The sequence below is a fragment of the Drosophila sulfurigaster genome, chromosome X (assembly GCF_023558435.1).
Source record: "Drosophila sulfurigaster albostrigata strain 15112-1811.04 chromosome X, ASM2355843v2, whole genome shotgun sequence".
In the NCBI taxonomy this organism is placed as follows: Eukaryota; Metazoa; Arthropoda; class Insecta; order Diptera; family Drosophilidae; genus Drosophila; species Drosophila sulfurigaster.
This window is the reverse complement of record NC_084885.1, coordinates 13,495,946-13,521,465: the sequence shown is the minus strand read 5'-3', so window position 1 is coordinate 13,521,465 and position 25,520 is coordinate 13,495,946. Positions and strand designations below refer to the sequence as shown.

The 25,520-nt window shown below is 36.3% G+C and overlaps 8 protein-coding genes across 10 annotated transcripts; 4 read left to right on the top strand and 4 right to left on the bottom strand.

The window, feature by feature from the left end:
* Positions 1 to 620: 620 nt before the first annotated feature.
* On the bottom strand, positions 621 to 1,337 carry LOC133848422 (uncharacterized). The gene is made up of 2 exons (XM_062283976.1): positions 811 to 1,337; positions 621 to 742 (listed from the first exon to the last, which is right to left on the bottom strand). The coding sequence occupies exons 1-2, from the start codon at positions 1,190 to 1,192 to the stop codon at positions 735 to 737; spliced, it is 390 nt and encodes a 129-aa protein (XP_062139960.1). The 5' UTR covers positions 1,193 to 1,337; the 3' UTR covers positions 621 to 734.
* A 2,039-nt stretch (positions 1,338 to 3,376) lies between these two features.
* Positions 3,377 to 4,154, bottom strand: LOC133848307 (uncharacterized). Its single transcript, XM_062283806.1, has one exon. The coding sequence runs from the start codon at positions 4,032 to 4,034 to the stop codon at positions 3,540 to 3,542; it is 495 nt and encodes a 164-aa protein (XP_062139790.1). The 5' UTR covers positions 4,035 to 4,154; the 3' UTR covers positions 3,377 to 3,539.
* Positions 4,155 to 5,654: 1,500 nt separating this feature from the next.
* Positions 5,655 to 6,562, bottom strand: LOC133848846 (adipocyte plasma membrane-associated protein Hemomucin). Its single transcript, XM_062284545.1, has 2 exons — positions 6,196 to 6,562; positions 5,655 to 6,132 (listed from the first exon to the last, which is right to left on the bottom strand). The coding sequence occupies exons 1-2, from the start codon at positions 6,491 to 6,493 to the stop codon at positions 5,744 to 5,746; spliced, it is 687 nt and encodes a 228-aa protein (XP_062140529.1). The 5' UTR covers positions 6,494 to 6,562; the 3' UTR covers positions 5,655 to 5,743.
* Positions 6,563 to 8,280: 1,718 nt separating this feature from the next.
* Positions 8,281 to 11,345, top strand: LOC133848306 (uncharacterized). Of its 2 annotated transcripts, XM_062283805.1 has the most exons (3): positions 8,281 to 8,797; positions 8,865 to 10,171; positions 11,088 to 11,345. In XM_062283805.1, exons 2-3 carry the CDS (start codon positions 9,049 to 9,051, stop codon positions 11,150 to 11,152), a joined length of 1,188 nt encoding a protein of 395 aa, XP_062139789.1. In that variant the 5' UTR covers positions 8,281 to 8,797; positions 8,865 to 9,048; the 3' UTR covers positions 11,153 to 11,345. The 2 variants fall into 2 exon arrangements, with proteins under 2 accessions (XP_062139789.1, XP_062139788.1); XM_062283804.1 differs by having other exon boundaries at positions 8,281 to 10,171.
* Positions 11,346 to 13,148: 1,803 nt separating this feature from the next.
* Positions 13,149 to 13,693, top strand: LOC133848987 (uncharacterized). The gene is made up of 2 exons (XM_062284771.1): positions 13,149 to 13,442; positions 13,522 to 13,693. Exons 1-2 carry the CDS (start codon positions 13,206 to 13,208, stop codon positions 13,528 to 13,530), a joined length of 246 nt encoding a protein of 81 aa, XP_062140755.1. The 5' UTR covers positions 13,149 to 13,205; the 3' UTR covers positions 13,531 to 13,693.
* A 1,944-nt stretch (positions 13,694 to 15,637) lies between these two features.
* LOC133848223 (uncharacterized) lies at positions 15,638 to 17,205 on the top strand. Its single transcript, XM_062283705.1, has 2 exons — positions 15,638 to 16,386; positions 16,469 to 17,205. The coding sequence occupies exons 1-2, from the start codon at positions 16,155 to 16,157 to the stop codon at positions 16,483 to 16,485; spliced, it is 249 nt and encodes an 82-aa protein (XP_062139689.1). The 5' UTR covers positions 15,638 to 16,154; the 3' UTR covers positions 16,486 to 17,205.
* Positions 17,206 to 21,098: 3,893 nt separating this feature from the next.
* On the top strand, positions 21,099 to 21,528 carry LOC133848224 (uncharacterized). Its single transcript, XM_062283706.1, has one exon. It carries the CDS (start codon positions 21,273 to 21,275, stop codon positions 21,501 to 21,503), a length of 231 nt encoding a protein of 76 aa, XP_062139690.1. The 5' UTR covers positions 21,099 to 21,272; the 3' UTR covers positions 21,504 to 21,528.
* An 84-nt stretch (positions 21,529 to 21,612) lies between these two features.
* Positions 21,613 to 24,819, bottom strand: LOC133848222 (serine protease easter). Of its 2 annotated transcripts, none has more exons than XM_062283703.1 (3): positions 24,562 to 24,819; positions 24,349 to 24,494; positions 21,613 to 23,552 (listed from the first exon to the last, which is right to left on the bottom strand). In XM_062283703.1, the coding sequence occupies exons 1-3, from the start codon at positions 24,653 to 24,655 to the stop codon at positions 22,551 to 22,553; spliced, it is 1,242 nt and encodes a 413-aa protein (XP_062139687.1). In that variant the 5' UTR covers positions 24,656 to 24,819; the 3' UTR covers positions 21,613 to 22,550. The 2 variants fall into 2 exon arrangements, with proteins under 2 accessions (XP_062139687.1, XP_062139688.1); XM_062283704.1 differs by having other exon boundaries at positions 24,349 to 24,491.
* Positions 24,820 to 25,520: the final 701 nt, after the last annotated feature.

Sequence of the window (25,520 nt, the reverse complement as noted above, 5' to 3'; positions counted from 1 at the left end):
CGATATTATATTACATGTGCCAAGCTTATTTGAAGTAGACTAGAAGAATACTGCTTCTCATATTTAACAGTATAACACAGAACTATAAATTAATTAAGGTATATTTTAATTGCACTCATTCGGAATATTTCAAAATACCATTTGCTAATGAGCAAATAAATTTAATTTCAGCTACAAGTTTTATAAAACTTCTAAATGCGTTTTAATGATCCAAGCACGTTAGCAAATTTGCAGAATGAATTGAAATAAAACCCGCTCCGAAAAACATAAATGGCTACTCTTAGTTAAGAGGATGTGACTAATGTGTTGACATAAATAAGTTATTTAATTGATTTAATTGCTGTGACTTTAACACATAAAACTGACTTTTTCACTAGTCCAAAAAACAAAAAGCAAGTGCCCGTTGATACTTCTCACTCTGAATAGAATAACATTTTTAGTATGCTTGTTTCCTGCTACATTTCCATAGAATCGATGATTCATGATGATCAATCTCTCACTGATTGCTTTGTGTTTGAATTCGACGATAAGATAATTTGATGCTTCTGCCAAAATTCTGAAGATTGTAATTTGTCACCACAAGAAAAAAATAGAAAAGAAAAACCAAAAAACATGCCGCATCAATTTACAACTTTCAAGATCACTCGAATTTATTGGGCAACAAATAATACAAAGATGCGAAGCACAAAACTAAAATTCGTTTTAAGTCTTGGAGCGACGAATTTAAAGACGATTTACCCAGCTGCAAAAAAGAACAAAGAATCAAAATCAGATCGCGAATAAACTCTTTACAAGTAGTCATATATTTACCAGTTGGTTGAGGGTTGGCCAGCTCTGCTGGAATGCCGGGAGCAATTGGAGCCAGAGGAACACGCTCGGTGGGGGCATCGTAGGTCACCGTGGCCTTGGGTGTGGATGCATCATCGGTGAGACGATGCTTCAGTTCATCATATTTCTGGGCAACGGTGCTGCCAAAGTCTTTGGCGCCCTCACCGATTTTCTCGGCATAGGGCTTGGCTGCCTCAACGACTTGCTCGGCGCCCTGGGTCACCTTGCAGCCAATGTTCTTGAAGAAGTTCTTGAAGTCACTGTCCTCGGGATCCCTGGACGCATCACAATCGGCGGCGTGTGTCTCACAGCTCAGAAGCATGAGGCCAAGCACAATTGAGCAAAGAATCACAATGGATTTCATATTGAGCGTTTAGCGTTGAGAAAAAGAGAGCGAACGAGAGTTTTTTTGATGAACGACTATTCACTTCGAGATTGCAAATGCGACTGAGCAAAAGTCAATTTACGTCCAGTCATAGAACGTGAGCGCCCCTGAAGCTGAACCTGAAACTGAAGCTATGCTCAACAAAATGAAACCGGTTTTCAAGTGAATCGGAGCAACAGTGATTCCCTTTAATACGAGTATGATAATTCTGATTGAGTTGATATTGATGTTAGTTACAAATGAAAATAGTCTCAATTCTCTTTATCTCTCGCTCTCTCTTCCACACTTCGCTCTATCTAAATATCACTTGACAGAGGGCAAAGCCCGGAAAACACTGCATTATATTTGTAAACTTAAACTTTTATTGTAAAACGTAGAATGCAGTTGCACTGTAGATGTGTTAATACATATTTCTAAATGTCGCTCTGTCTAGCGAATTTCCAGAAAAACGTAAAATGTGATTTAATCGCAATCTATACAAAATAAACTTCTAATTAATTAATATATATAGCAGACTTGATAGCATTTTGATACATTATTCTTTCCAGAATAAACGTTTCTTTTATATATTATATATATTATCAAGCTAAATATTTGTAAATATTAATTAAACTATAATAATATAACTTTGTGACTGCAGGAAATGTATGTAACAGGCAGAAGGAGACATCTCCGACCTCAAAAAGTATATATGTATATATTCTCAGGTCCATCTGTCCATCTATTCGTCTGTCTGTTCGTTTGTCTGTTTGTCAGTATAAAACACTGGATCACAGAGACTATAAAATATAGAGCTATAAATATTTGACAATACTTGTTTCATTAAATAACAATTATGTTTTCAGAATTGTTAAAAATTTGTCTGCAATTCAATAAATAATGTAGAAGTTATGCCAAAATATAGTAACTGCAATTGGCTTTTAGCTGGTTGAAAATCTGGTATATTTTGTACTATATCCATATACTAAACATATATACCATTCGATATATTTTCAGATTTTTGCGGTATGTTTTTGGTATGTTTGTAGAATATGGTCTTATTGTAAATGGGGCTTACAGTCGATCACATAATCTTTCTTACTTAATTTATTTGAAGAGTATTGCCAATTTAAATAAAAATACATTTTAAAATATTGATTGACAAAATGCAGCTTTGTATGCATCTCAATTGTATCGAAAAATTAAGGATAGTTTTTTGACTTTTTGATTATAAATTTTAGCATCGTGAAGTTTTATATTTAAATTAATTTACTGATTGTGGAGCTCAGAAAAATCAAAAGTTCAATGAACTTAAAAGTGAGTGTCAACAAAAGAAGTGAATCGAGTCGAGTCGCAAATTCTTTTGAGTTTTATAATTGTATACAATATTGCCTAACCTACGTAATATTTGAAATTAATCAGTCTTGCGAAAAAATATATTCTACTTTTATTGCGGTATTCAAGTGCGAATTGTATCAGCTATTCAATCATTAAAACTTTTTTAATTAAAGCAAATACTAGACAGGTAGATGATAACCTGTTTTTGCACTCGAGCTGACCTAAGAAAATAAAACTCAAAGCAAACCTGACGAACGGATTAACACAAAAACAAAACATAAAACCAAAAATCAAAAACAAAATAAACATTCAAAGCACGCACGCCACATGGATTAAGCAATGTTACGTTATTCTTGGGAAGTAATGTTATTTTACGTGAAAATAGTTTTAGTACAAAAGTAATTTCATATTGATATTATTATCAATGTTCGGCACGCTCTTTTCTATCTATTATCCTTTGTGATTCTTCAACGAGGGTCGAAACAAAATGCTCATCAGTGATTAAACTTATGCACTGTATTATTTGGCCACGCTTCAAATAATTTTAAGTAATTGTGATTCAAAATATTTTATGTAACATACAAGAATGAAAATTCAATAACGTTAGACAAACAAATTTTACAAAATTTTCAGTTTTTCTTGAAAGAGACGAAATCGCCTTTTTTCAATTATTGATTTATAATTTCGCTGCAGCAATGAAATACGGCTATCTACATATAAACAATTCTGATACATATTTCTAATATTTAGTCTTTAATGGTTTTATTTTAATTTTTAGAGCTTGTCATTAAATGAAACTTTAATTCGGTTTGTCGAATTTATCAAATTTCTAACGCTTTATCAGAGTGCTGGATATAATACAAAGACTACTTTATTTCATTATTTTTTCAGCAGAATTATGTTACATAGCAAAACGAAATCGAGACATTAGAGTAAACAAGCATAAAGTAAAGTTAACAAATAAAAAAAAAATAATAAACAAAGCACAGACACACTTTCAGAAGCCATCTCATTTCCTCAATCGGCTGCAATTGCCCAAGGCATCGAGGATGTGACCATGTCCGCACTGGTGCTCACCCTTTAGAATGTCCGGATTGATGATCTCAACGTTAGCCAAGAATCCTCGATCCTTGCTCATTTCCTCTGCGGATTCCTTGGCGAGTTTATCGCGAAAATCATCGAAACGATCTTTGATGTCGCTGCCCAAGTCCTTGGCACGTTCGCCTAGCTTCTTGGCGCCCTCCTTGATCTCGGTGCCAAGATCTTTGGCCTTCTCTTTTAGCTTCTTGGCACCGTTCTTGATCTGACAGCCGACACTCTTGAAGAAATCACGCACCTCATGCTCCGAGCTGCTGCTGCTGCCGGTTATCTCGGACATCTTGTCGCCAATATCTGAGATGACAGATGGCACCGTCTCCTCACAGTCCAAGAGATCTGCCCGAGAGCAGGATGCATGCAGCAGCATCACGGCCACCAACATCAAAGTGCTGCACAAGTGTCGCATGTTGAATGAATGATATATTCCAATGTGAAGGATACGAGTGCGAGTTGAACTTAAATCCTTTAGCTGACTGACTTCCAAACTGCACCTGCACGTTGTCTTCGCTTAACTGACTTTGGGCGAGAAATGTCGCAAGAGTTTTACACTCTCCCTGGGCAGCCAAGGCACAACAGCAACAATAACGGGAAACACTAACAACAACAACCACAACAACAACATTGCAATGCGATCACAAACAAACAAACACAAAAAAAAATGCCAGCCTCGTTTCGTTATTTGTGAAAAATTGTCGTCATTTGGCGTTTTGTTTGTTTGTTGTTGCTTTTGCTGTGCTTCAATGCCTTTTGGCTTTTCGCTTAATTCAATTTGTCGGCTGCCTCCTCAAGTCGACGAAGTCAACGACAACGGCAACGACAGTGGTGACGCACTTGTTTTTTCCTGCTTTTCTTTATTCGTAAGTACAAATTCAATTTACGATCATCATAAGAACAACAACGGCAACAAAAGCCACATCAACAAAGAACAAATGCCAATTGATTCCGTGCTGTGCGCTAATCTCAATTCTCTAAATACATACAGATACAGATACAAATACTTTACACCGTGAGAAATATTCCCTTCGTGTGGAATGGAGCTCAAAAGAATTGAATAAATGTGATTGCTTGAAATAATAATTAAAATTAAGTTTTAGCAACATTTCAAATTTATTGTTTCTTTGACTAGCATTAAGATGTTGTTTTAAGTGAGACGCTTACATGGAGTTTGAATAAAGAAAGCTTTCAATATATTAGTTTTGAGTGAGTTGCCTTAAGTGAATACTCTATTTTAATGAAGAAAGCTTTCTATAAGATTCTTATACCAATCCGTAATTATTTTATGTTCTATTCATAATATTTAATGAATGTGTTCGTTCAATGTCTAGATCTGAGATACAAGAGCAAAAATATTGAAGCCGCAGAAACTAAATTATCTCTAAGTTCAATGTGTGATCTACACATGCTCTTAATTATTTAATGTATAATTGGGTTTAGCTCTCACATCGATGGCAGTATGCTAATTTAAATAATCTGAATTAATAGGAAAATTTGTTAAAATAAAAACTCTATGAAGAAAATATTCCTGAAACAATTTATTTTCTGCTCGAAATTGGATTTATTATTATTATTGCTTTTATTTTGCGGATCATGCAAATTTTATTTCCTTTTACATATTCTTACAAAATAATACAAAATAATAATAAAATACCAAATTGAATGAATAACTCATCGTTACAAGTAATTTTTGCAATCTTATTTGTATATTCATTCTAGCATTTCTCTACATTCTTCAAGATTCTCTTTTGATCTTTAATTTTTTCTCACTGCACAAGTTTATAGAGCATACTCGAATACTGCGTAGACTGCTTAGCAAAGTGTCAGTTGCCGTCTGTGTGCTGGTCAAGGCTGTTCACAATACCTGATAAGGCAAATTGATCAGAGAGACGCCTAGACGCATAAAGAAAACTATTCAATTTACGCACTTTGTGTCAAATTGCGTTGAGTCGAGTGCATTTTGATCACATTGCGACTCGGTAAAAATGTAGATATTGTGAAGAATGTTAATAATAAGATATTGGTGAAAATAAAGATGAAATTGAACTTTGTTGTAAGATACGAAACGACACACAGGTTTCATTATTATTTGAAATAATTTGAATTAACATTTCACAAGCTTTAGAGTGATTTCTTAAGCTCAATAGAATTAAATTTGGTCACATCGTTTCCGCCAATGCTACCGTTATTTGTTAAAAATTTCTCAGCTGACGCAGTGTCATCGTCGTTGGTTTCCAGATCATCCTCGTAATTCGGATCATCATCGGTCTCATCATCGGGCTCCATTGGAATCTCTTCTTCCTCCTCGGGTGTGATTGTCTCAGTCTCCGTGTTCTCTTCTTCCGGTTCCAATGGCAGAACTGGCAGAATCGGTATATCCTCAATGATTTCTCTCTCTGTTGTTGTTGTGCTTGTTGTTGGAGCTGGTGTTGTTGTTGTCGTGGTTGTGCTTGTGGTTGTTGTAGTTGATGTGATTAATGGCTTGCGAGTCGATGTCGATAAGTGTGCACCTACACAGAGAAGATATTCAGATAAGTTTATGGTACCCAGAAGTAGCCTACCAGCTCACTTACATTCTGGCAATGTTGGATCAAAGTCACAGCGAATGAGTTGATCCAGCTGCTCGCTGGTCAGCGGCGGAGGCTTTGGCTTTGGCGTCGCACGTCGCACATAGTAAAGCTCTCTGACCTCGAACACATCGAGGTGGGGATAACGCTTTGAGGGGCGAATGCGATGATAGCGCTTGAAGTACACAGGATTACTGGGGACATCGGCTGGTGGCGCAGATGCTGGTGCCGCTTGCAGCAATTCAACGCAACAAAACAGCACGGCAAGTGCGGCAAGGCTGAAAGCTGTTGTTAGTTTTTGCATCACTGTCGTTTGCGGTGTGTTTGCGAGACTGATATTTAGTTTCGGTTTAGCGAAACCCGCATGCCGAATGGTCTCTGGTATTGGTTGTCGTCGGCATTCATTTCCCTGCTCATTCAATGGCGCTCATGGCTCATGCCCGAAATTCGATAACCCAATGTGACCCCAACCAATCGATTGATTAGAAGCTTCAGCGCAAGCATTGCATACTTTTAGGCGGACGATATTAATGCGATGCTGATCAAGTTGATGATTTCTTTGATACTTTTATCTTTTTTTTAATATAAAAGACTTTGAATTATTTTCTAAGTTTAGTTTCTAAGTTTTTACAAATACAAATTGTGAATAGTAATAATCCAAAATACAAAAATAATAAAATAAATTTTAAAAATTAGTGTCACATTTTCTGCAGTCGAAAGTGTTATTTATTTTATGTTGTTTTGGCAATTTTATCAGATCATATATATTTGCATCGGATATCCCATTGTTGGATAGCATCGAACCTATTCTCGGAGATGTAACAACCAAGTGCCAAGATCAACAACAATTAATGAATTTCAGTAATATGTTTTTTTCTTTTTTCAAATATTAAAAACTATGTTTTGAAAATCATTTTAATATATTAATTAATCTTATGCTGCTGCACTTAACGATTTGGAAAATTAAAGAAATAATAATAATATCAGTATTACGTTTTTCTTTCGAATGTTTAAAATTATGTTTTCAAACTTTTATTGTATTAATTAACCTTATGTTAATGCTACTAAATTGTACACTGCTGTACTTATTTTAAAAAGATTTTGGAAAATTCAATAACTAACAAGGATCCTGTAAATTGTTTAGAATTTATTTAGATATCGTTAGCTGACTATATCATTTTTATATACAATTGCAAAGTTTATTGGCTACTCTAGAAATCAAATATAGGAAATGCCAACTTGCGGATAAAAAGCAAAAAGGCAACTTAACCATTTTGATTAGATTGGCAGGCCTTCGACTCACTTTTTTATGAGATGCTCAATGAAAAGCTCAAAATATTCTATGAAAAGACTGCAGTTACCTTTGTTATTAAATGAAATATTTACATAAATTATTGATATATCAATCAATATTATTTGAATGTATTACTCAATAGACAAACATCAACTTTTCTATGAAATAATGTAGAATACCTTAACTATTCGATACATTCAGACGGGAGTATTTCACTCGTAATTCTGTTTTTCCTTTATTTCTTGAATGCAATTAATTTCAAGATTTTGCTGAAAACTATCTATTATAATTTAATTACACACTCAATGGACCACAAACATAATTATTACGATTCAAAATAAAAGATATCGAAATTGCATTCTCGTTATTTCAGCAATAAGAAAGAAATTGTCATGCGAATGTTTCGACCACAAAATAGATTTCAAGATTTTCTTCGCTTCGCATTGTGATAGACACAAAATAAACAAAAGCAAAACATAAATAATCACAAAATCTGTTTGTTGAGAACGGACTCTTTTGTTGTCGATAATGTTGCTGTTGCTGTTGCAGCAGCTTTTTGCTTTTTGGCATTGCGCGAGAGCGTAAATTATGCAAAGTCGTGGGGCATTATTGAATTTGAAAGCCCCAGACCCCATTTGAGATGTATCTGCGCCCACATTTTGTGTCTATGTATGTGTGTCGGGGTGTGTGTGTGTGTGTGTGTGTGTGTGTGTGGCAAGGTAGACATAAAACATCGGGCCGACGACGCAAGTGCCCCACACAACACAATTCTTAAGTCCCAAAAGTCGCTGGCGAAAAAACAGTTGGCCACGGTGCTCGGTGGCGGGCGGACGCGTAAGAGAAAGCCAAATGGTAAATGCCAGAGCAGCTGATCATCGATTGCATAGAAACAAACGAGACAGCAGCAGCTGCAGCGTGTGTGTGAGTGGCAAAGCAATACGTAGTATACGCGATTACTCCGTGAGCGAGAGTGAGTGAGTGAGAGGTGAGAGAGCTGTTCGCACTGCTCTACTCTGTATGACAACTGAGTGTGGTGCGCGCTGCGATATCGAACTGTTTGAAAGGCAAATGCAACAGTTGCTGCTGCTCTGATTTGTTTTGGTTTTTGCTCTTGCTTTTGCGCTGGCATTCGCATTGCTGTAATTGTGTTATTGATAAATTGTAAAACTGGCACAGTGGCGCACTTAAATACTAGAACAGGAGAGAGAGAGAGTGAATGAGAGACCGTGAGACGGGAGGAGCTGCAGAGCAACGAAGAGACAACTATAAATAGACGCAAAGACTGAAAGAAAACACAAAAGCACCGGAAAGAAAGTGTGTGTACATAAAAACTACATACATATGTATATAGCAAATATATAGATGTTACAAATACACATAGATTAATGCTATACATAGACACATCTATACATACATAATTGATATAAACAATAAATTGGCAAGAGGCCAGGAGTACAGAGGAGCAGAGCAGATAAAGAAGGCAGGCAACTGGGAACCATCCATCCAAGCATCCATACAACATATAGCAAACAGGTGGAAGCAGCGCAACGACTCAGCCAAGAGCAATGTCAAAGCATCATTGGCAGCCAAAGAATTCCACCGCCACAGCCACAACCACAGCCGAAGATCATCACAATGGGAGCAGTGGGGAGCCGGAAGAACCCTTCGATCCGCTGGCCAATCTGCTTAGTCTGCAGCTGCACAAGCCCGCCCACTGGAACTGGGAGCTGAGCACGTCGCGCAGCTGCAGCAACATTGCACTGCCACGCATACTGCTCTACGATCACCAGGGATCGCTGCTCCTCGATGCCGACGGCAGCCGCGAGCAGACATACCGCCCCCGGCCCAGCAGTGTGCCCGATCCACATCGGAGGCGGAAACGTGCGGCGACCGCAAACTTGGCGCAGAGCTTGCAACAGGCACAGCTGCCGCATGAGTTGCACGGTCTGCGCATTGGCGAGGCGACGCCCAGTTGCCGCTCGAGCAAGGCGAGCAGCATGTCGAACAAGCATTGCATTGACTTTAGCACACACGAGCTGCCTGATTGGCGGCCACAAGCCGCGACCAGTAGTTCCGGCTCAGTGCGTGGCATACGCTTCGAGGATCAGCTGGAGGCGACGGAGGTGGATAGCAGACCTGAGCTGGCGTATCCAACGCCACCGTCCACCTCCACATTGACAACGCCTGGGGAATCCTGCTCGGGCGCCTCACGTGAAAAGCGTCGCTATCGCCGATCGCACAGCTCCGGCCAGCGTTCGATACTGGAGCGCTTCAGCATGTCGCGCGGTCGCCACTCGTCGCCCGAGTACGTGCAGGAGCAGACGCTGGAGAAGGTGCCGCGCTACTTTCTGCGCACCAGCAAAGCGGGCACGCTGGTCATCAAGGACGAGAGCTTCAGCCGTGTGCGGCAGCGTCGTCGCCGCCACAAACCGCACTCGTCCAGTGACAACCTGTTGCAGCCACAGGCCACCGCCATCGTTACGGGGCAGAGTCCCGCGGAGAGTGTTGTCGCCGTGCCGGTCACGTCGTCGATGCACCAGCAGCAGCGTGTTCAGCCGCAGCGCGGTCGCGAGCCGCTGCTCTCCACCTCCGAGGATGAGGCACAGTCGTCGAGGATGCGACCAACGGCGAGGCAAGCGCGCAGTCGACGCACTCAGCGCAATGGCTGCAAGGACGTGGCAGCGTCAGGTAACTATACTATTGGATTATATATCGATTACTATCGAGAGCAAACTATCGTGTGTAATCTTATTTTCATATCGATTACTTTCCAGAACAAATTATCGTGTGTACAATTGTTTAATAATGGATACAAAGTAGTCACTTATATCGTAGGCAGAAGTTTTAAACAAATCTAGTTATGGATGCAAAAGTACCTTTAAAAATAAATAGTAAATTAATAATATAAAATAAACTTTTTCGAATTCATCCATTACATATTCACTATGTCTATAATATGTATTACTATTATTTTATTGAAATTACGAACACAAGGCCTTAAGGCCTTAAGGCTACAGTTGGAAAAAATTATTTATTCAGTATTGAAATTAAGATATCCCAAACATATAATTATATTGAAAAGGTTTTACAAATTATTAAGACATTACTCAATGGAGTATTCAAAATAATAAATTTTAATATCTAAATGGATGTTTTCAAATGCATAATAAAACAACATATTTACCAAATTTTAAAGATGAAAGATGTTCAATTTTAGTGAGTATGTTTTTTTATTATGCTTTCGAAACCATGCATTTAGAGATTAACAGGTTGCTGATATTTTTATTCGATTATATGTATTTGAAAATCATTTAATCTGTTAATAAAAATGAAATTTTAGATGAACATCTTTTAAAAAATATTTAATCTCTTCATAAAATTGAATGTGATTGTATTTGAAATTTCAAGCTAAATAGTGTTATTCCATTTTATATTGAATATTTATCAAAAATCAGAAGAAAATTGTATTTAGATCGTTTAAAGTTCGAAAAATAATTCATTCCGAAAAAGCTGCTCGATAATTTGTTTGCTATAAGCGATCAATATGTCTAGCTAACTTCAAAAATTATTTCACTCATTTTAATATATTTTCTTCAATGTTTAGAACTTATCTCTGTGGATCCCGGCAATTGTGTATATCGAGCATCGTCTGGCGCAACAGCGCGCTAGAGAATGTGAACCTCATAGTTAATGATGACGTCACTGCAAGTGTGTATGTATGGATATCTGTGAATACATTTGAAAGATATATCTGCGCGTACTACAATGATTTATTGTTGACAGTGCTTGCGGCATCAAAATGCCACTTCTGAATAAACCATTAAATGTACTATTATGACTAAAACGCGATTTTTAATTTAAATCAGGGCTGCAAAACGGGATTTGAATTAAACTCCATATAAAAAATATTTGTATTGTTATGCTGTGCAATGAAATCGACACTTTGAATATATTAAAATTATTTAGGGTTTAATTCACATTATATAATAAATAGTAATTGATTTAAGTGTAAAAGTTTATTCAATGCATCAATTCATTAATTAAGTTGTTCCTTTTATTGCATTCTTTACATTTCAATATCTTTGAGAACTCAAGCAAAACAAAACAATTTCTAATTAAGGTATATATTTCACTTATTTAGTATATTCATTTAGAAGCACAAAACTCAAAGATATTTATTCAAGTCGGTCTCTTATTGTTTATTTTCAAACAATACAATTTGTTTTATGCCATTTTCAGAATAATATTAATGAAAAGCATACACCTAGTGCGATGTATCAAAAGATAAATTATTTGTCAATTAACACTAGTTTATTATTTGCAAATAAACAGAGTGTCAACAATAGATGGAAGTAGCCGATTGTATTATATAACATTAAATTACACACATTAGCTATTTGTTGTTCATCTCTCTGTGCTTTCAGTGTAATTAGTGAATAATTGATATTAATTTAGGTTTTTTTTACAGAGCACATACAATGACTTTCATGATGATGCGTGCAAAATGTATTTGGGGTTAAGCTGCGACACCGTACATTATATTTGTTTATTGTTGTTGTTTCGATTTAATTGTTTTCATGCATAAAATCAGAAATCTCAAATTCTTTGGCAAAGCATAAAATTTATTTGACCTATATAAAACTTTAGTGTTTTGGAATACATTTATCGAGAGATATATGTATGGCATTAGACAAAAAGCAAGAGTGCTTAAAATATATGCATATTGATTCTGAAAAGTAAACAAAATATAAATAAAATGACTCCCCAATGAGATAGATTTTTGAACTAACATCAAAAGCCCTTGACCCGCAAATTGCAGAAATAAGTGCTAACTTTTCGTAGCTCGACTGTGAGATACTCGCTAACCATTTTGAATAAAAATAAAATAGTGCGATATTTATTTAAAAATATACCAAATTAATATACCACAAAAAACTAAAAATATACTAAACGCTATTTAAGGTATGTTGATACATCAAAATAATACCATAAAATACCAGATTGTCAGCTAAAGTAGCGGATATTAAATGTTTCTGCCTGCCGCTTTTTTCAATGCAGCCAAAAATTATGCTACAATTTTGAGAAATACAATTCATTAGCTTTAGATGCGAATGAATAAACAGAAATCACTAATCTTGAATGGGGGAACTCACAAGATGCTGACGACAGAGCACTCAGCGAAACAAGCAATGAAGAATCTAAATAAAAATAGTAATTTTTATGCTCTACATTTAAAAAGAAAAATAAGCATATGAATCTAAAATTCTCGCATGTTGTAGAACATACTTGATATATGAAGAGTAATAATAGTTAACTGAAATTCCAGAATGTTGTAGAACATCTACAATCTATAAAGTGTAATAAAATGAACTTTCTTTCTTACATTTTTTAGTTTGATAAGTAATGAATAGTATCCAATAATATCCAATGAATATTACGTGATTTAAATCCAACTTTTGCGCTAATGACTCTGCAAAGAGTAGAGTATTAAAGCGAGTCTTGTGTGTAAACATACTGATAAGCGACTGGCGAACTGTTGATGTTGTCCGAATGAGGGGCATAACGCGAGGGGCAATGAGGGGCATATGAGGGGTAGACGACGGATTAGGCTAACGACTGCGACGCCATTTATGTGTTAGATTAATTATAAATTCGGTCGTGATTGCGATTGACAATCGGTAGTCGAACAGCAGCGTGTTAACATCAAGTGCCGGATGCAAAGATGCAAGCGTGCAGTGGATGCGGCTTAAAACTGCTAATATTACTATGCGTTTTTTTCGCACTTGTAATGCAAACAAATTGTGGGCGTGTGATATACTACAAAGATCAAAACAATTCTCAAAGCGTGGCTGCCAATGAGAGCAGCCAAACATCAGTGGAGAAGAGCATGCTTTTAGCTGTTAATCGTGCCCATTGCAAACACGGTTATATGTACGACCATCGCAATCGGTGCCGTCGAGTAAGTAGTTCATTTTCATCAAATTATAAAACTGATAAACTGATAAACTGAAATTAAATTCAATTGATTTGCATTGCAGGTTGTGTGACACTCCGGTTGTCGGGCTCATAAATTCATTAAGGCTTTATTGTATGTTATAGTATATGTAGAATCGACTACTGAACTCTAATTATGTGTCATGATGAAATTATTTTGAAACTTTCTGAACATTAAATGACATTAGTAGATAAAAAATATACAACAAGAGCGAAGTGAACAAATAGCAACTGCGAGAATGTTTCAGATACTACACAAGATGTGCCGCAACTCAATATTTGTACATGACAACACTACACCAATTTCTAAGATAAAGACGTCATCGGGGCGCGCTGACTCAACCCCTATATTTTCGCCTCGATATCATCGTATTTAGTAATACTCGGTATTGTGTGCGGAGCCACCGTCGCGCTCGTGGCCAACATGTGACGTAGCCAAAGGTTTCATGGGAAAGCCATGAGATGGCACAAACCAGCTGATTATTATTATTATTATTATTTTTTTTCGTTGTCGCTTGCTTGCGGGAATTTGGATCATCGACTCACGGTACGATTGTCTTTTTAATGGGAAACGGTAAACATTATAAATAGCCTATAACTGTCAATGGACATCCCCTCGACTATCACATTATAATTTCCCTCTCTTTGCTTGGGAAATAACTGAACATATGATGCTTAAGATTGGTAGCTCCACCACACGAATTGCCAAAGTAATTAGTTATTTTTAAAAATTCTATATTTATTGCTCTGCTCTGACACTTGAAAGAGCTTTAATTTGTCAACAACTCAGAATATATGATGCCAAGATACCGAGCACCTGACCACTGACAACTAAATGATCATTATAAGCAGCTTAACAACAAATTTGTATGATAGATATTTAAATGCCCATTAAAGAATTTATTTAATTAGGTGTGATCATTAAAAGCTGCCCGACTGCAACAAATTTCTATAATAGATACTTAAATGCTCATTAAAGAATTTATTTGTTTATGAGCTCATTAAAGTACATTTATTTCAAAATAGGAAATTTTAATCAAATATAATTCTACTTTCATGCTTGAGATTTTTGGTACATACAATAACAACTATAGTCTTTATGATTCCTAAAAATTTTGTTGCGATCAGATAAAAATTGTAGAAGTAATTCAAGAAATTCTTGTATATGGGAAATAACTCTTACTATGAGTCTTAGTTGCTTTAGCAGACAATGTGGCATATTTTGCACTCTATGGTAAATTTTGCATTAAGTATTGTATCAAACTATTCAGTATTTTTGCGGTATATTAATTTGTTATATTTTAAAATTAATATCGCACCAAATATAGCCTTCGCCATATTTGTAGTATTTTTGCGGTATATTAATTTGGTGTATTTAAAAATTAATATCGAAATCTTTTATTTTGATTTAAATGAGTAATGTAGCTTTTTTTATTTATTTTTATTTAAATTCAAGCTTAATATAATTCTCCTTTCATCTTTGAGATGTAATTTTGATTGGCAATTTCCAAGCTTCTATTTCTCATTTAAACTATTGTTCAAATTTGTTAAGCATATAAGCACGCGAGCATTATACAAAGTCCCTTGCTTTGATATTACTTTTCTGTAAAACTGATGACCTTAGGTAATTCGAATATTTAAGGGGATCTTCTTTAATAATTGTGGAAATTCCAAAGATTGTCTCGCTCACACGCTTTGGATTCACAGTTCTAAGAACTAGCAAAAAAAAACATGTATATCAATTAATTTTTTAATCGTTTCTTAAGCTTTGTTAATGCTAATGACATTGCGTTGGAGCCAGCACAACACACGAAACACGTCAGATGTGAGTTGTCCCACGTTGCAGTCAGGCACATTACCATTTATGACAAGTGTGAAAGTATTTTTAGAGTAAGCACATTTCGAAAAACGAGTCTATTACATTTTTCAAGAGGTGTGTGCCACCAACCTTTGGACCTCCGACTCTAGCCTATCAATGTCCAAAGCTAATCAAAAATGAATTACAATATAACAAAATAATAAAATATGCGTCACTTTTATATCAATCGAATATAGGCTATATGATAATTATATGTTTTTTACTTAATATATTACACACTTGAAGTGTGTAAATAATATATATTTGTTATTTTTAATTTCACTGTTCACTTGCAATCGTCCACGCTATAAAACAGATCTCTACAGTAGCCCTCGACTACCTAAATATCAATTATATTAATATCTAAAATGTTTTCGGGTTTGTCCGCTGATTGCGCCCGTATGGGGTTTGTTTTTCAATGGGATCCAGCGAGGTAAGAGGTAAGAAAGAGAGCGCGGGCGGCAAAAACCAAAGCAAGACATTCAATTACACAGATTGCGGGTGACATAGTGGCGGGGCCTAGATAAGATTCGTGAATACAGGGTGCCCTTTAGGCCATTTAATAGGGCGCCAAATGATTTCGACACTCAAATCGCTGATGCATCCTGTATAGTTTATCAATTTTAAAGAGGTTGCCAATGCTCGACTAGAACTGTTTGTCCAAATCATATATAATCAGTTAAACGCCAGATTTTGAGCACGCCAGTTAGCAGGAGAATCAAGTTGTTGAGCAGCCACAATTTCGATTACACAATTTCAAGTAGCCACGAAATTTGCGCATTCCACAAATCACACAGTGCGAGAGTGAGAGAGGGAGAAATGTTGATGCTGCAACGTATCCATCAGTTACTTTTATACGCCCTCTGTCTGCTGGCCCTTGTTGTGTTCTGTGCTCCGGCACCGAGTGAATCACGACGCGTGATCTTCATGGCACCCCCGGGCATTCATCGTGGACAAATACTGTCCACACACGGCCTGGAGAAGCCCTGCCAGAAATGCCATATGCGAGATCATCGTGGCAATTGTCGGCGCATCATTTCATATAGTTCCGGTAAGTTTCAAATCATGCTGATATTTTTTATTTTCTCCTACTAAGTTTCTATTTTGCTTTCATTCTTTTTTTATTTTTGCAGATGGCGCAAAGTGTTGACATGAAGGTCGGAGACTATCAACCCGAATCTCTATCAGAAACCTACCACAACAAAAGCGCATCATTAATCGACTATTTATTCGCTTTCGATAAATTATTTATTACATTTTAGTTTCACACCAATTTTTATGTGTCTCGTAATTAAATTATGACATTTTGCAAGCATTTTAAATTGCTTTGCTTCCTAAATTTGCTTTGTTTTTTTTTTTAACGGTCTCCAGAAATTACCACAAAAGTGTATTTATTATCTTGCCAAGTTAAGATTGTGAAAGTGATTGTGCCTGACAATTAGAAGTGCTCATATATCCGGCTCAATACCATATTGGGTTAACAGACATATTGATTTATCTCTGACGGTCTTCAGTTAAATATTTCGTTATAACTTGTGCGATTCGATTGCCATGGCAATCGGCAGAAATATGTATTAAACGTATTAAACGTGTAAGAGTGCCAGAGATTTAAATATAAGAGAATATAAATTACTTAACAACTTAATGCTATTAAAAATATAAACAAGACACAAGATTCGAACATTAAAGAGACACTACTTATTTAGTAGTTTATGGTAAATTTTTTGTTATTAATTTATTATTTGTGTTATGAACAATTTAAATGAACTTTTAGCTCAGTCATGGACTAGAGCAAAATTCAGAATCATGTGCTATTTTAATGAATCATTTGTTACATACTTGACCTTATACTCAAATTGAAATAAATGTTGAAATGTATTTTTTAAATAAATGCCTGGCAATTAATCAATCAAGATTTAATCCATTGATTTGATTTGATATTTAAAGTCGTTTCATTCGAATTATAACAGAATTTTTCGAAAACTTGTTTGCATGATCTTCCGCCCCAAAAAAAAAGCCCATGGCATAAGTTATTAACGGGCATCTCTTCTCACATAATTTGTTGTGAAGTTCAAATAGTTTCTATTGAACTATTGCTATCCAATTTGTGGCATTTAAATAGCTCGTATCGGACTTACACACATAGAAACATACATATTTAGATACCCCCAAAAGTAGGCCACATTAATATTATGAACAAACTTTTGATACTTTCGCAAGGCAATTCTGCACTTCTAAAAATTTGGTGGTCAGTCCGAAAAATGATTTCCAATTGCGTAAGTTATTTATTTGAATGTATGTCCTTTTATAAAATTTAAAGAGAAATTGCCATTCGTCAAGCTCGCTGATGTGTCATTAGAACTTAGTTCAAAGGTAAAGTGACATCAAATCAAACTGAGTCACATGTTGCGACTGAGTCATATAATAACAAATAAATACTATGCACTACTTAGTTGTGTTTAATTTATGATTATTTTTCATATATAATATTACAAAATATATGGTTCAACTTATACAAAAGACGATTCATTATATTATTATCAAACTAATACAAGTGTTTTTAAAAACTATCTCCATTCTATTCCAAGTAGATCCCAATTTTTAGAAATATTTAAACACATTGTAAAATTAGTAAATGTTTCAAATGAAATTGAGCGAGAAGTGTCATTTAATTGATTTGCCTAATTGTTCAAAGCATTCTTATGAAAATGACAAGCGAAAAAAGCTCTGCATGAAGAAATATTCGTTGCCAAGATGACTTATGTAGGTGCTGAATTGTCCGCACAATTGGATTCCATTGAATTTCAACAGAAAATGTTTTATGTCAAAGTCCAATTTGAGATTATCGGAAATGCTGTTGCTATGTCATATGATTCTGTTTTTCGAAGTTGTCAAAGATTAGTTTTGTTTCGTATACCCGCTACCTACAAACTAGAAGGGTATTATAACTTTGTGCCAATAATTAATATTAAGCAGAAGAAAATACTCATAAGATTTCTAAATTACAATACTTCTGATGCGATGAAGTGTAAAATGTGTCAATTTATGAAATGAAATAGTAATAAGTAAGAACTGCAAGCAGAATAATCTGTTAATCGCCAAGGCTAAAAATTGCAATGTCGGTTGATGAAATACCAGGCGAACATAACTCAACAGCAAGCAGAAATGCTAAAAGTCACTTGCTGAACAGTGGCGCCATCAATCGGTTTTACTGCAAATGACGAATTAAATTAGTACAGCGTCAAAGTAGTCCACAAAAATTTCACATTCTTGAACTCGCGCCAATTTAAACTTTGAAGACAATCGACCGAAAAAAATGTAAAATTTAAAAATATATATATTTCTTTTTGATATTGTACAAATAATAGACCGCGCCACTCAATAACCAACTAATATAATTAGTTTCTGCTTACTGCTAATTTATATTTGCCCGGTATTTCAAATTATGATTTGGCTAAGCGTTCGTTTAAGGCTTATCAGCTAGTGAAATACCAGGCGAACATAAGTGAGTAGCATATAAAATCATCTAGTATTCGCTAACTTCAAAGGGATGCAGTTAATGTTATTGTTGGTCACTTAAAGTCGTGATGAATATCTAAATAGGAAAATGTGGGTGGATGCAATACCAGGCGATCTTAAATTAGCAGCAAGCAAAATTAGATTAAGTCACTTACTTAATGAGTGGCATCATCTATCGTGTTTACTGCGAATGACGATTTAAATTAGCTCATCCTAAATTTATGCAACAAAAATAGATCATTTTTTAGCTGACGCGTGCCAATTTGAAATTTAACATTTGAAAGCAACCGACAGAAAAACAAGCACAAGATGGCGCAACTCAGTGAGCAATTGACTTTTTCTATTTGTGCTTGCTGCTGATTTATGTTCGCCTGGTATTTCATTTGCTGATATGACAGTGCTTTACCGTTTATGGCAAATTGAAGTAACAACAGCAACAACTTCATCTACTTAGAGTAACTGAACTTCAGTTGATTCAGCTTGTTGCCTACTTATGTTACCCTGGTATTTTATCTAATGACTTTGAATTTGTAGCCTGTCATAGATGGTATCAGATGGTATATTTGTAATTAAATTTTAATTAAGATCTTTAAATAAATATTCACGATTTAGAAGCTTTTATACATTTTTAGTGGACACCAAATTATATACCTTTCTACTATTATTTTGAAAATGATCTCAATGCAACTTAATGCTACGATCAATTTTTTATAATTGTATGTACTTGGATTTACATTTCTGGTATCGTATTATTATCCATGTCTCTAAATGCAACAACAGTTAGAACATTTCATATATTCCAATTAAATTCGATTTGTAAGTCTCCTCAATTGATAATGCCACACGATAAGATTAATGAAGCTACACACTGCGTAGACTTTATTTATATCGTAAACTCATTCCAGTGTTGAGCACTCGCTCATGGAATGCTAAAAGGTAATAAAATTGACTATTTACTATAGCCAGCGTACTTTTCGGTTTTAAAGTATAATTTGAGGCGCTCTTCGAAAAATTCTGCACGCCAAAGAGGAAGTGAGTCCGGAAGTGGCGTCTCCGATTAGCAATTGGACTCGTTGGTGAGTGATCTATTATTTATGACGATGTCATTGGCACCGTCGCGTCGTCGACTCGCGTCGGCAACGCATTGCCGCGGAATTTTCGTTAAATTCCAGCTCGCTTTCGTCACGAACCCGGTTCGACCTCGATCGCTCACCTACCAATGGTAAAGAACCAAAATTGAATCCCTAACCCCCTCCAACGTAATGCCAATAATCTAGGTTTTCCATGCCCAGTCCGCCTCTCCCTATCGCCAAGCAGAAAAAAGTTCTATCAAGATGGCACACTAAAAAATACCTGATATCTCTACACAATAAATCCTGAGCTACCTTTAAAGAACTGAAAACATTAGAATACAAAATATCAAAATAATTTTAATAAGTTCAAAGACAATACATAAATATTTCAAATAGTAACATACACCAATCACACATTTTATTTTAATAATATAAATATTTATAATATGAGCTAAATATAGAATTGAATTAAATACAATAAAATAAAACTTGTGAACATAATTTAATAATGGTTAATATATTTAAAGTAAGTAATTCTTCAACTTTTTAAACAATAATAATAATAATATTCCTTAAATATTCTAATATGTCATGCAACTTGTTTTAATAACACTTTATCAATAGTGTACTATTTTTAAAACTTAAACCTGAGCAGCACTAAAAATTGACTAATAAATAAATAAAGTGAATATAAATATGAATTTTTATTGCCAATTACCACCAGTCGCGACAGCATTGACACGACGCGTGTCAAAAGCAAATTTCAACTCAGTATGCGCGACTTTGATTGCTTTTTTGTAAATGAAAATGGGTGTGGCAAGTATGGCAAATCAATTTGTTGGCAATAGAAGTTTATGGCCGCCAAAATTTGCTTGATCAAGCTGTTGTGCACTTACCGAGTTCTAGTTACTCATTTGAACGGACAACCAGACAGACAGACGGATGAATGGATAGACGGACGGAAGGAGCAACATGGTTATTCTGTAGTCAACCCGCGTAACCTTTTCTGATGCCGGGTATGAAACGACGGCTATCTTATCTTCCGATGGCTCGCTTGCTATGGAATGCATAGGCCTGTAGACGTTATCTAATCGAAACACGCCGCGATATTTGCCAACGGCACCTCCAGCCCAGCGGCGGCGATGACTGCGACGACATCGAGACAACGACTATGGCAACAACATTGCCAAGCGGTCACAGTCATAAAAGCGAGCGCAAACCGAATTCATCGGCCATCGAAGAAGCACGCGTGTCAACGCAACGCGAATAAAAGATCGATCGAATAATAACTCAAACGTAAAACGTAAAACGCAAAAAACCGCAAAGACACAAAACACACATCAAGATGCAACTGCAACGAATAATTCTATTGGTGGGCTGCATTCTAACAGTGCTGCTGGCGCAATGCAGCCAAACGATAGAGGCGCGACGACTCATCTTCTACAATCCGCAGAGCAAAACTTTAACTGGCCAACTGCTCATCTCTCATCGTGTTAAGCGTCCCTGTCCAGCCGGCAGGATGCGCGATCATCGTGATCGTTGTCGTCGTGCGGTCATCTTTGCACGTCCCAAGTGATGACGAACCAAAAATCAAAAGAAAAAACAAACAACAAAACCGCCACTTCGCTTTTTCTGCGAGGTGGGATTTTCCTAGATCTAAGCGATAATTTATTGCCAATTGTGGCTGTAGTCATGTAAAGTTATTATTTATTAATACTTGTAATTTATATAATTGGATACACATTAAATAGAAAAACACTTCTATACTTTATACTACATTATATATTTGTTTCTCATTTATGTTTGTTAAATAAGTGTGCAAATGCAGTCGGTGTTGCTCTCTGAACAAAATATGTTAGCAACTGCAATCTACAATCTAGACAAGCAAGAAAGTCAATGCTAAATTATTGCTAGTATGCAAATTTATGACGTCTAATCTTTACAATAGAAAAACAAAAAAAACAACAAAAAAAAATAGTAAATACATAAATAGAAAAGAAAAATTGTCGTAAACAAGCTGCTCATAGTAAAAATTAAAATTACATATTTAAAACAAAAGTACTCGACTATACAATGCTTTGTGCTCTCTGCGTAATCAACAAGTATAGAAAATGTTTTCCTCTGCTCTTTACACTGGTCGTAAAACCGTATAGATGCGATTAAATTATGCAAGCGACAAATATAGAACATGGAACTTTTCGCACTCTTTGCACTCAATAATAAGTAAACATAAAAATGTACTTTACTTAATTTAGTACTTATTTGACGATCATTTTCTCTATCTAGCTGCCTACTACTACTGTGTAAATGAAGGTACGATAACAAGTGCTCGCTATAAATTCGAATTTACATTTAATCATATTTGATTGTGTCTTAGATTCCTAAGCTGCACAACATGGTTACCTAATTGTGCGGATATCATGACCAAGACAAGACAAGACAAGACAAGACAACACACATACTGTGACAGTGACGTCAATGGACAGCGGGGGAATATAACAACAGAAGAAAAGGAAAAAACCTCACAACGATTACGATGAACTATGGACACACACAACTCTCGGTGAAGTCCCAGACAGAGACTGACACAATGCCGTCACTAAATGTCACCGCTCAGACGTCACTACCCATCACTGTTGTTGCGTATGGTCTGCTCAATCCAGTCCATAAAGCTGCTGACTCTGGTGTAAACACCCGGAAAATTCGCTTGGCCGCAACGCTTTTTGCCATACGACACGATGCCAGCCTGATACACATAAAGATTCCTATCGGCCGTATAAGTCTCGAGAGTGAGCGGACCACCGGAATCACCGGAACACGAGTCGACATTACGACCGCCACTAGCGCAAATCTGACTATCAATGATAGAATAACCCTCATTCCTATATGTGGCCTGGCATTGACTTTGCGATTGCACAAAGAGCACCGCTTTACGTTTAACTGCGCTCGGCTCGTTGTTTTTCTCAGTGAGACCCCAGCCCGAAACATCAACGGCACTGCCCTCCAGCTGATCACTGCCACCTGCTCCGCCAGCTCCTGACGACGGTGGCAGGCAGACAGGCTCCAAGGGGTGATGCTGACTCCAATCGACGGCGCTGCTGAGGCGCAGCAGAGCAATGTCATTGGTCCAGTTCTCGAGCTCGAATTGTGGATGGATAATTGTGCGATCAAAGCTGGCCTGAATAAACGGCGGTGCACATTCCCGTCTGCCATTCCAATTCGTGATGCAATCCGGATTGCTTGTCTGATTCCATTCACCGAGCCTAGCGCCGCTTAACTTGCGGCCACTGCCCAGAAAACTTTGATGCACACAATGGGCCGCTGTGAGCAGCCAGCGTCCGGCAATAAAGGAGGCGCCACAAATACGCTGTGTTTGACCCGTTGCCTGTACCGTGTACTCTAGCAGCGTTGTCCAGGGGAATTCATTAAGGCCGGTGTTGTTGCCGCCGTACACCTTAAAGGCAAACGATGTGCCGCAGTTCGGATGCTTGGGCAGCTGATCGCCATTGAAATTGCCTGCCACATGGGAGGCAGCAGCAGTTACTTCGCTTGTGCTTAGCTTTGTGTTGTTATCGATACGCGGTGCGACCAGAGGCAACGCATTCTTTTCGCGTGGACAGCAGACCTATAATTAAAGCATTACTAATTTCCATTTTCAATACGCCTGTGCCTGCCTTACACTTACACGGAATTGTATGACAATTTCGTAGCAATGATTATTCGAGTTTATTTATTTCTAAGAAGAAAGTCTAAAGTCGAACAGAAATCTCAAAAAGCTTTAATGTTTCATCAGCGTCAGTCGAGCTAATATATCGTCTGTGTTTTCCTCAGTATTAATCAATATATGAATCTTAGTAACTATATATATTCTTTTTCGTATTCTGCATGAGTTATTTTAAATAATTTTATTAGTCTCCATAATTGTAACTAAAGAACGAATACTTTTAGTTACAATTTTGGAAACTTTAAGAATTATGAACAAATTGTATATTTAAAAATACTATACTAAGCATATATATATATAGCAATATACTATATTGTATAATATATTATATATTAAATACAAGTATATTATATTATACTGTTCCTACAAATTTTAATTATTTCTTAAACAGCTCTACAAAATTCTTAAGCAAACATTCATATTATTACTTATTCCCTCCAATATACTGCACAACATATTATACTTTTCTATACAATATACTATTTGAGACATTTTATATTGATTATTCTGTCGATATTCTTGATTGTCTTGATTAATTTTTGTGCTAAATGTTTGTAGTCAACTCGTACACAACATATACATATAGTACACTCAGTATTCAAACAGTCAAGTAAGTATTGCATCTGTGTATCCACCAATCATATATTCTGACTAAATTTAACAAATTTCTGCTAGGTCAAAGAAGAAGTCAACTTACCAAATTGGGTCTCTGTTGTGAGTTGCAGTGCCGCTTGCTCGTTGCATCCAGAACATTCGTATCGTAGAAATCACAGTTGCTGCGCAAGAGACAGCGACCATGCCCAAAGTCTGCGGTGTAACAGTTGCCATAGTGTGTCTGTGGCGCTATGAAAGAAAATTGGCAAAGACTAGAGCAAAACTATGTGTGAATGAGCAATCGTAACGCACTTACCTCGACTATCTGGATTGGGTGCACCAAGGAGTAATTGCCACAGAGTTGCCAGCGAAAAAACAACGACAACGAACAACAACGAGATGGGTGTCATCTTCAGTAACTAATTATAGTATTACGATTTTGCTGGCGTTAGTTTAAAAGCTTTGCTATGAAACAATGAAACTCGTTTGCACAGCCAGCCGTTTGAATTGCCAATAGTATTCAACTCGTACTAATTGACAATGCAACTACACATCCGATTCGAACTAAAACTTGCTCTCGACTGCTCAATCGATCTCTATTAATTCGACCTAAAGGTGGGCTGACTCTCATACATAGTGATTAGCATTTGCAATAGCTCGATTCCACATAGCATTACAGGAAAAACCCGCTGCTATTGCACTCGCAATCACAAATTAAAGCTTTTTCCCATTGCCACTGCACAGTTCCAGTCGAAGCGTTCATAATGCGGAAGACGATTGCGGACCAAGCAAACTTATATTATTTATAATAAAAAAAAGCTGCAATTGAGGAAGATCATCAATGAATAATTTGATAGTCTTATCTTCTTCGTCTCAGCTTTGATTTCAATTGAATTTATCAGAAAGTATTAAATAGTTTATAAGAATAAAACAACGAAACGCTCTCAGCATAGCATCAAGTATGTTAAGTAAAATAACTAGTGTAAGTACAGAGCACTTTTTTAAATACATACATATATATATATAATACATATATACATTCTTAATCAGAATTCAGGGGATCTCCTTGCCGAAATATAAATTTAAATTTTCTATATTTTAGGACCACCGGAATTGTCGAACTAGAGAATACATTTAATGAATATTTACATCGAAAAATACAAGAAGAAACGACCAATGATCAAAGACTCTTCCACTATTTTTTCAAAAGACTCTTCTGCGATTCATCTAGAAGACTTGTGACTCTTTCAGAAGACTCTTCCACAACTCTTCCAC

Coding starts and splice junctions, on each gene's coding strand:
- LOC133848422 (XM_062283976.1), bottom strand. CDS start 1,192: ATGAAATCCATTGTGATTCTTTGCTCAATTGTGCTTGGCCTCATGCTT.
- LOC133848307 (XM_062283806.1), bottom strand. CDS start 4,034: ATGCGACACTTGTGCAGCACTTTGATGTTGGTGGCCGTGATGCTGCTG.
- LOC133848846 (XM_062284545.1), bottom strand. CDS start 6,493: ATGCAAAAACTAACAACAGCTTTCAGCCTTGCCGCACTTGCCGTGCTG. Junction 6,133..6,195: donor TGATCCAACATTGCCAGAAT/GTAAGTGAGCTG, acceptor TTCTCTGTGTAG/GTGCACACTTATCGACATCG.
- LOC133848306 (XM_062283805.1), top strand. CDS start 9,049: ATGTCAAAGCATCATTGGCAGCCAAAGAATTCCACCGCCACAGCCACA. Junction 10,172..11,087: donor CAAGGACGTGGCAGCGTCAG/GTAACTATACTA, acceptor TTCAATGTTTAG/AACTTATCTCTGTGGATCCC.
- LOC133848987 (XM_062284771.1), top strand. CDS start 13,206: ATGCAAGCGTGCAGTGGATGCGGCTTAAAACTGCTAATATTACTATGC.
- LOC133848223 (XM_062283705.1), top strand. CDS start 16,155: ATGTTGATGCTGCAACGTATCCATCAGTTACTTTTATACGCCCTCTGT.
- LOC133848224 (XM_062283706.1), top strand. CDS start 21,273: ATGCAACTGCAACGAATAATTCTATTGGTGGGCTGCATTCTAACAGTG.
- LOC133848222 (XM_062283703.1), bottom strand. CDS start 24,655: ATGACACCCATCTCGTTGTTGTTCGTTGTCGTTGTTTTTTCGCTGGCA. Junction 24,495..24,561: donor ACCCAATCCAGATAGTCGAG/GTAAGTGCGTTA, acceptor TTTCTTTCATAG/CGCCACAGACACACTATGGC. Junction 23,553..24,348: donor CACAACAGAGACCCAATTTG/GTAAGTTGACTT, acceptor CTTTAATTATAG/GTCTGCTGTCCACGCGAAAA.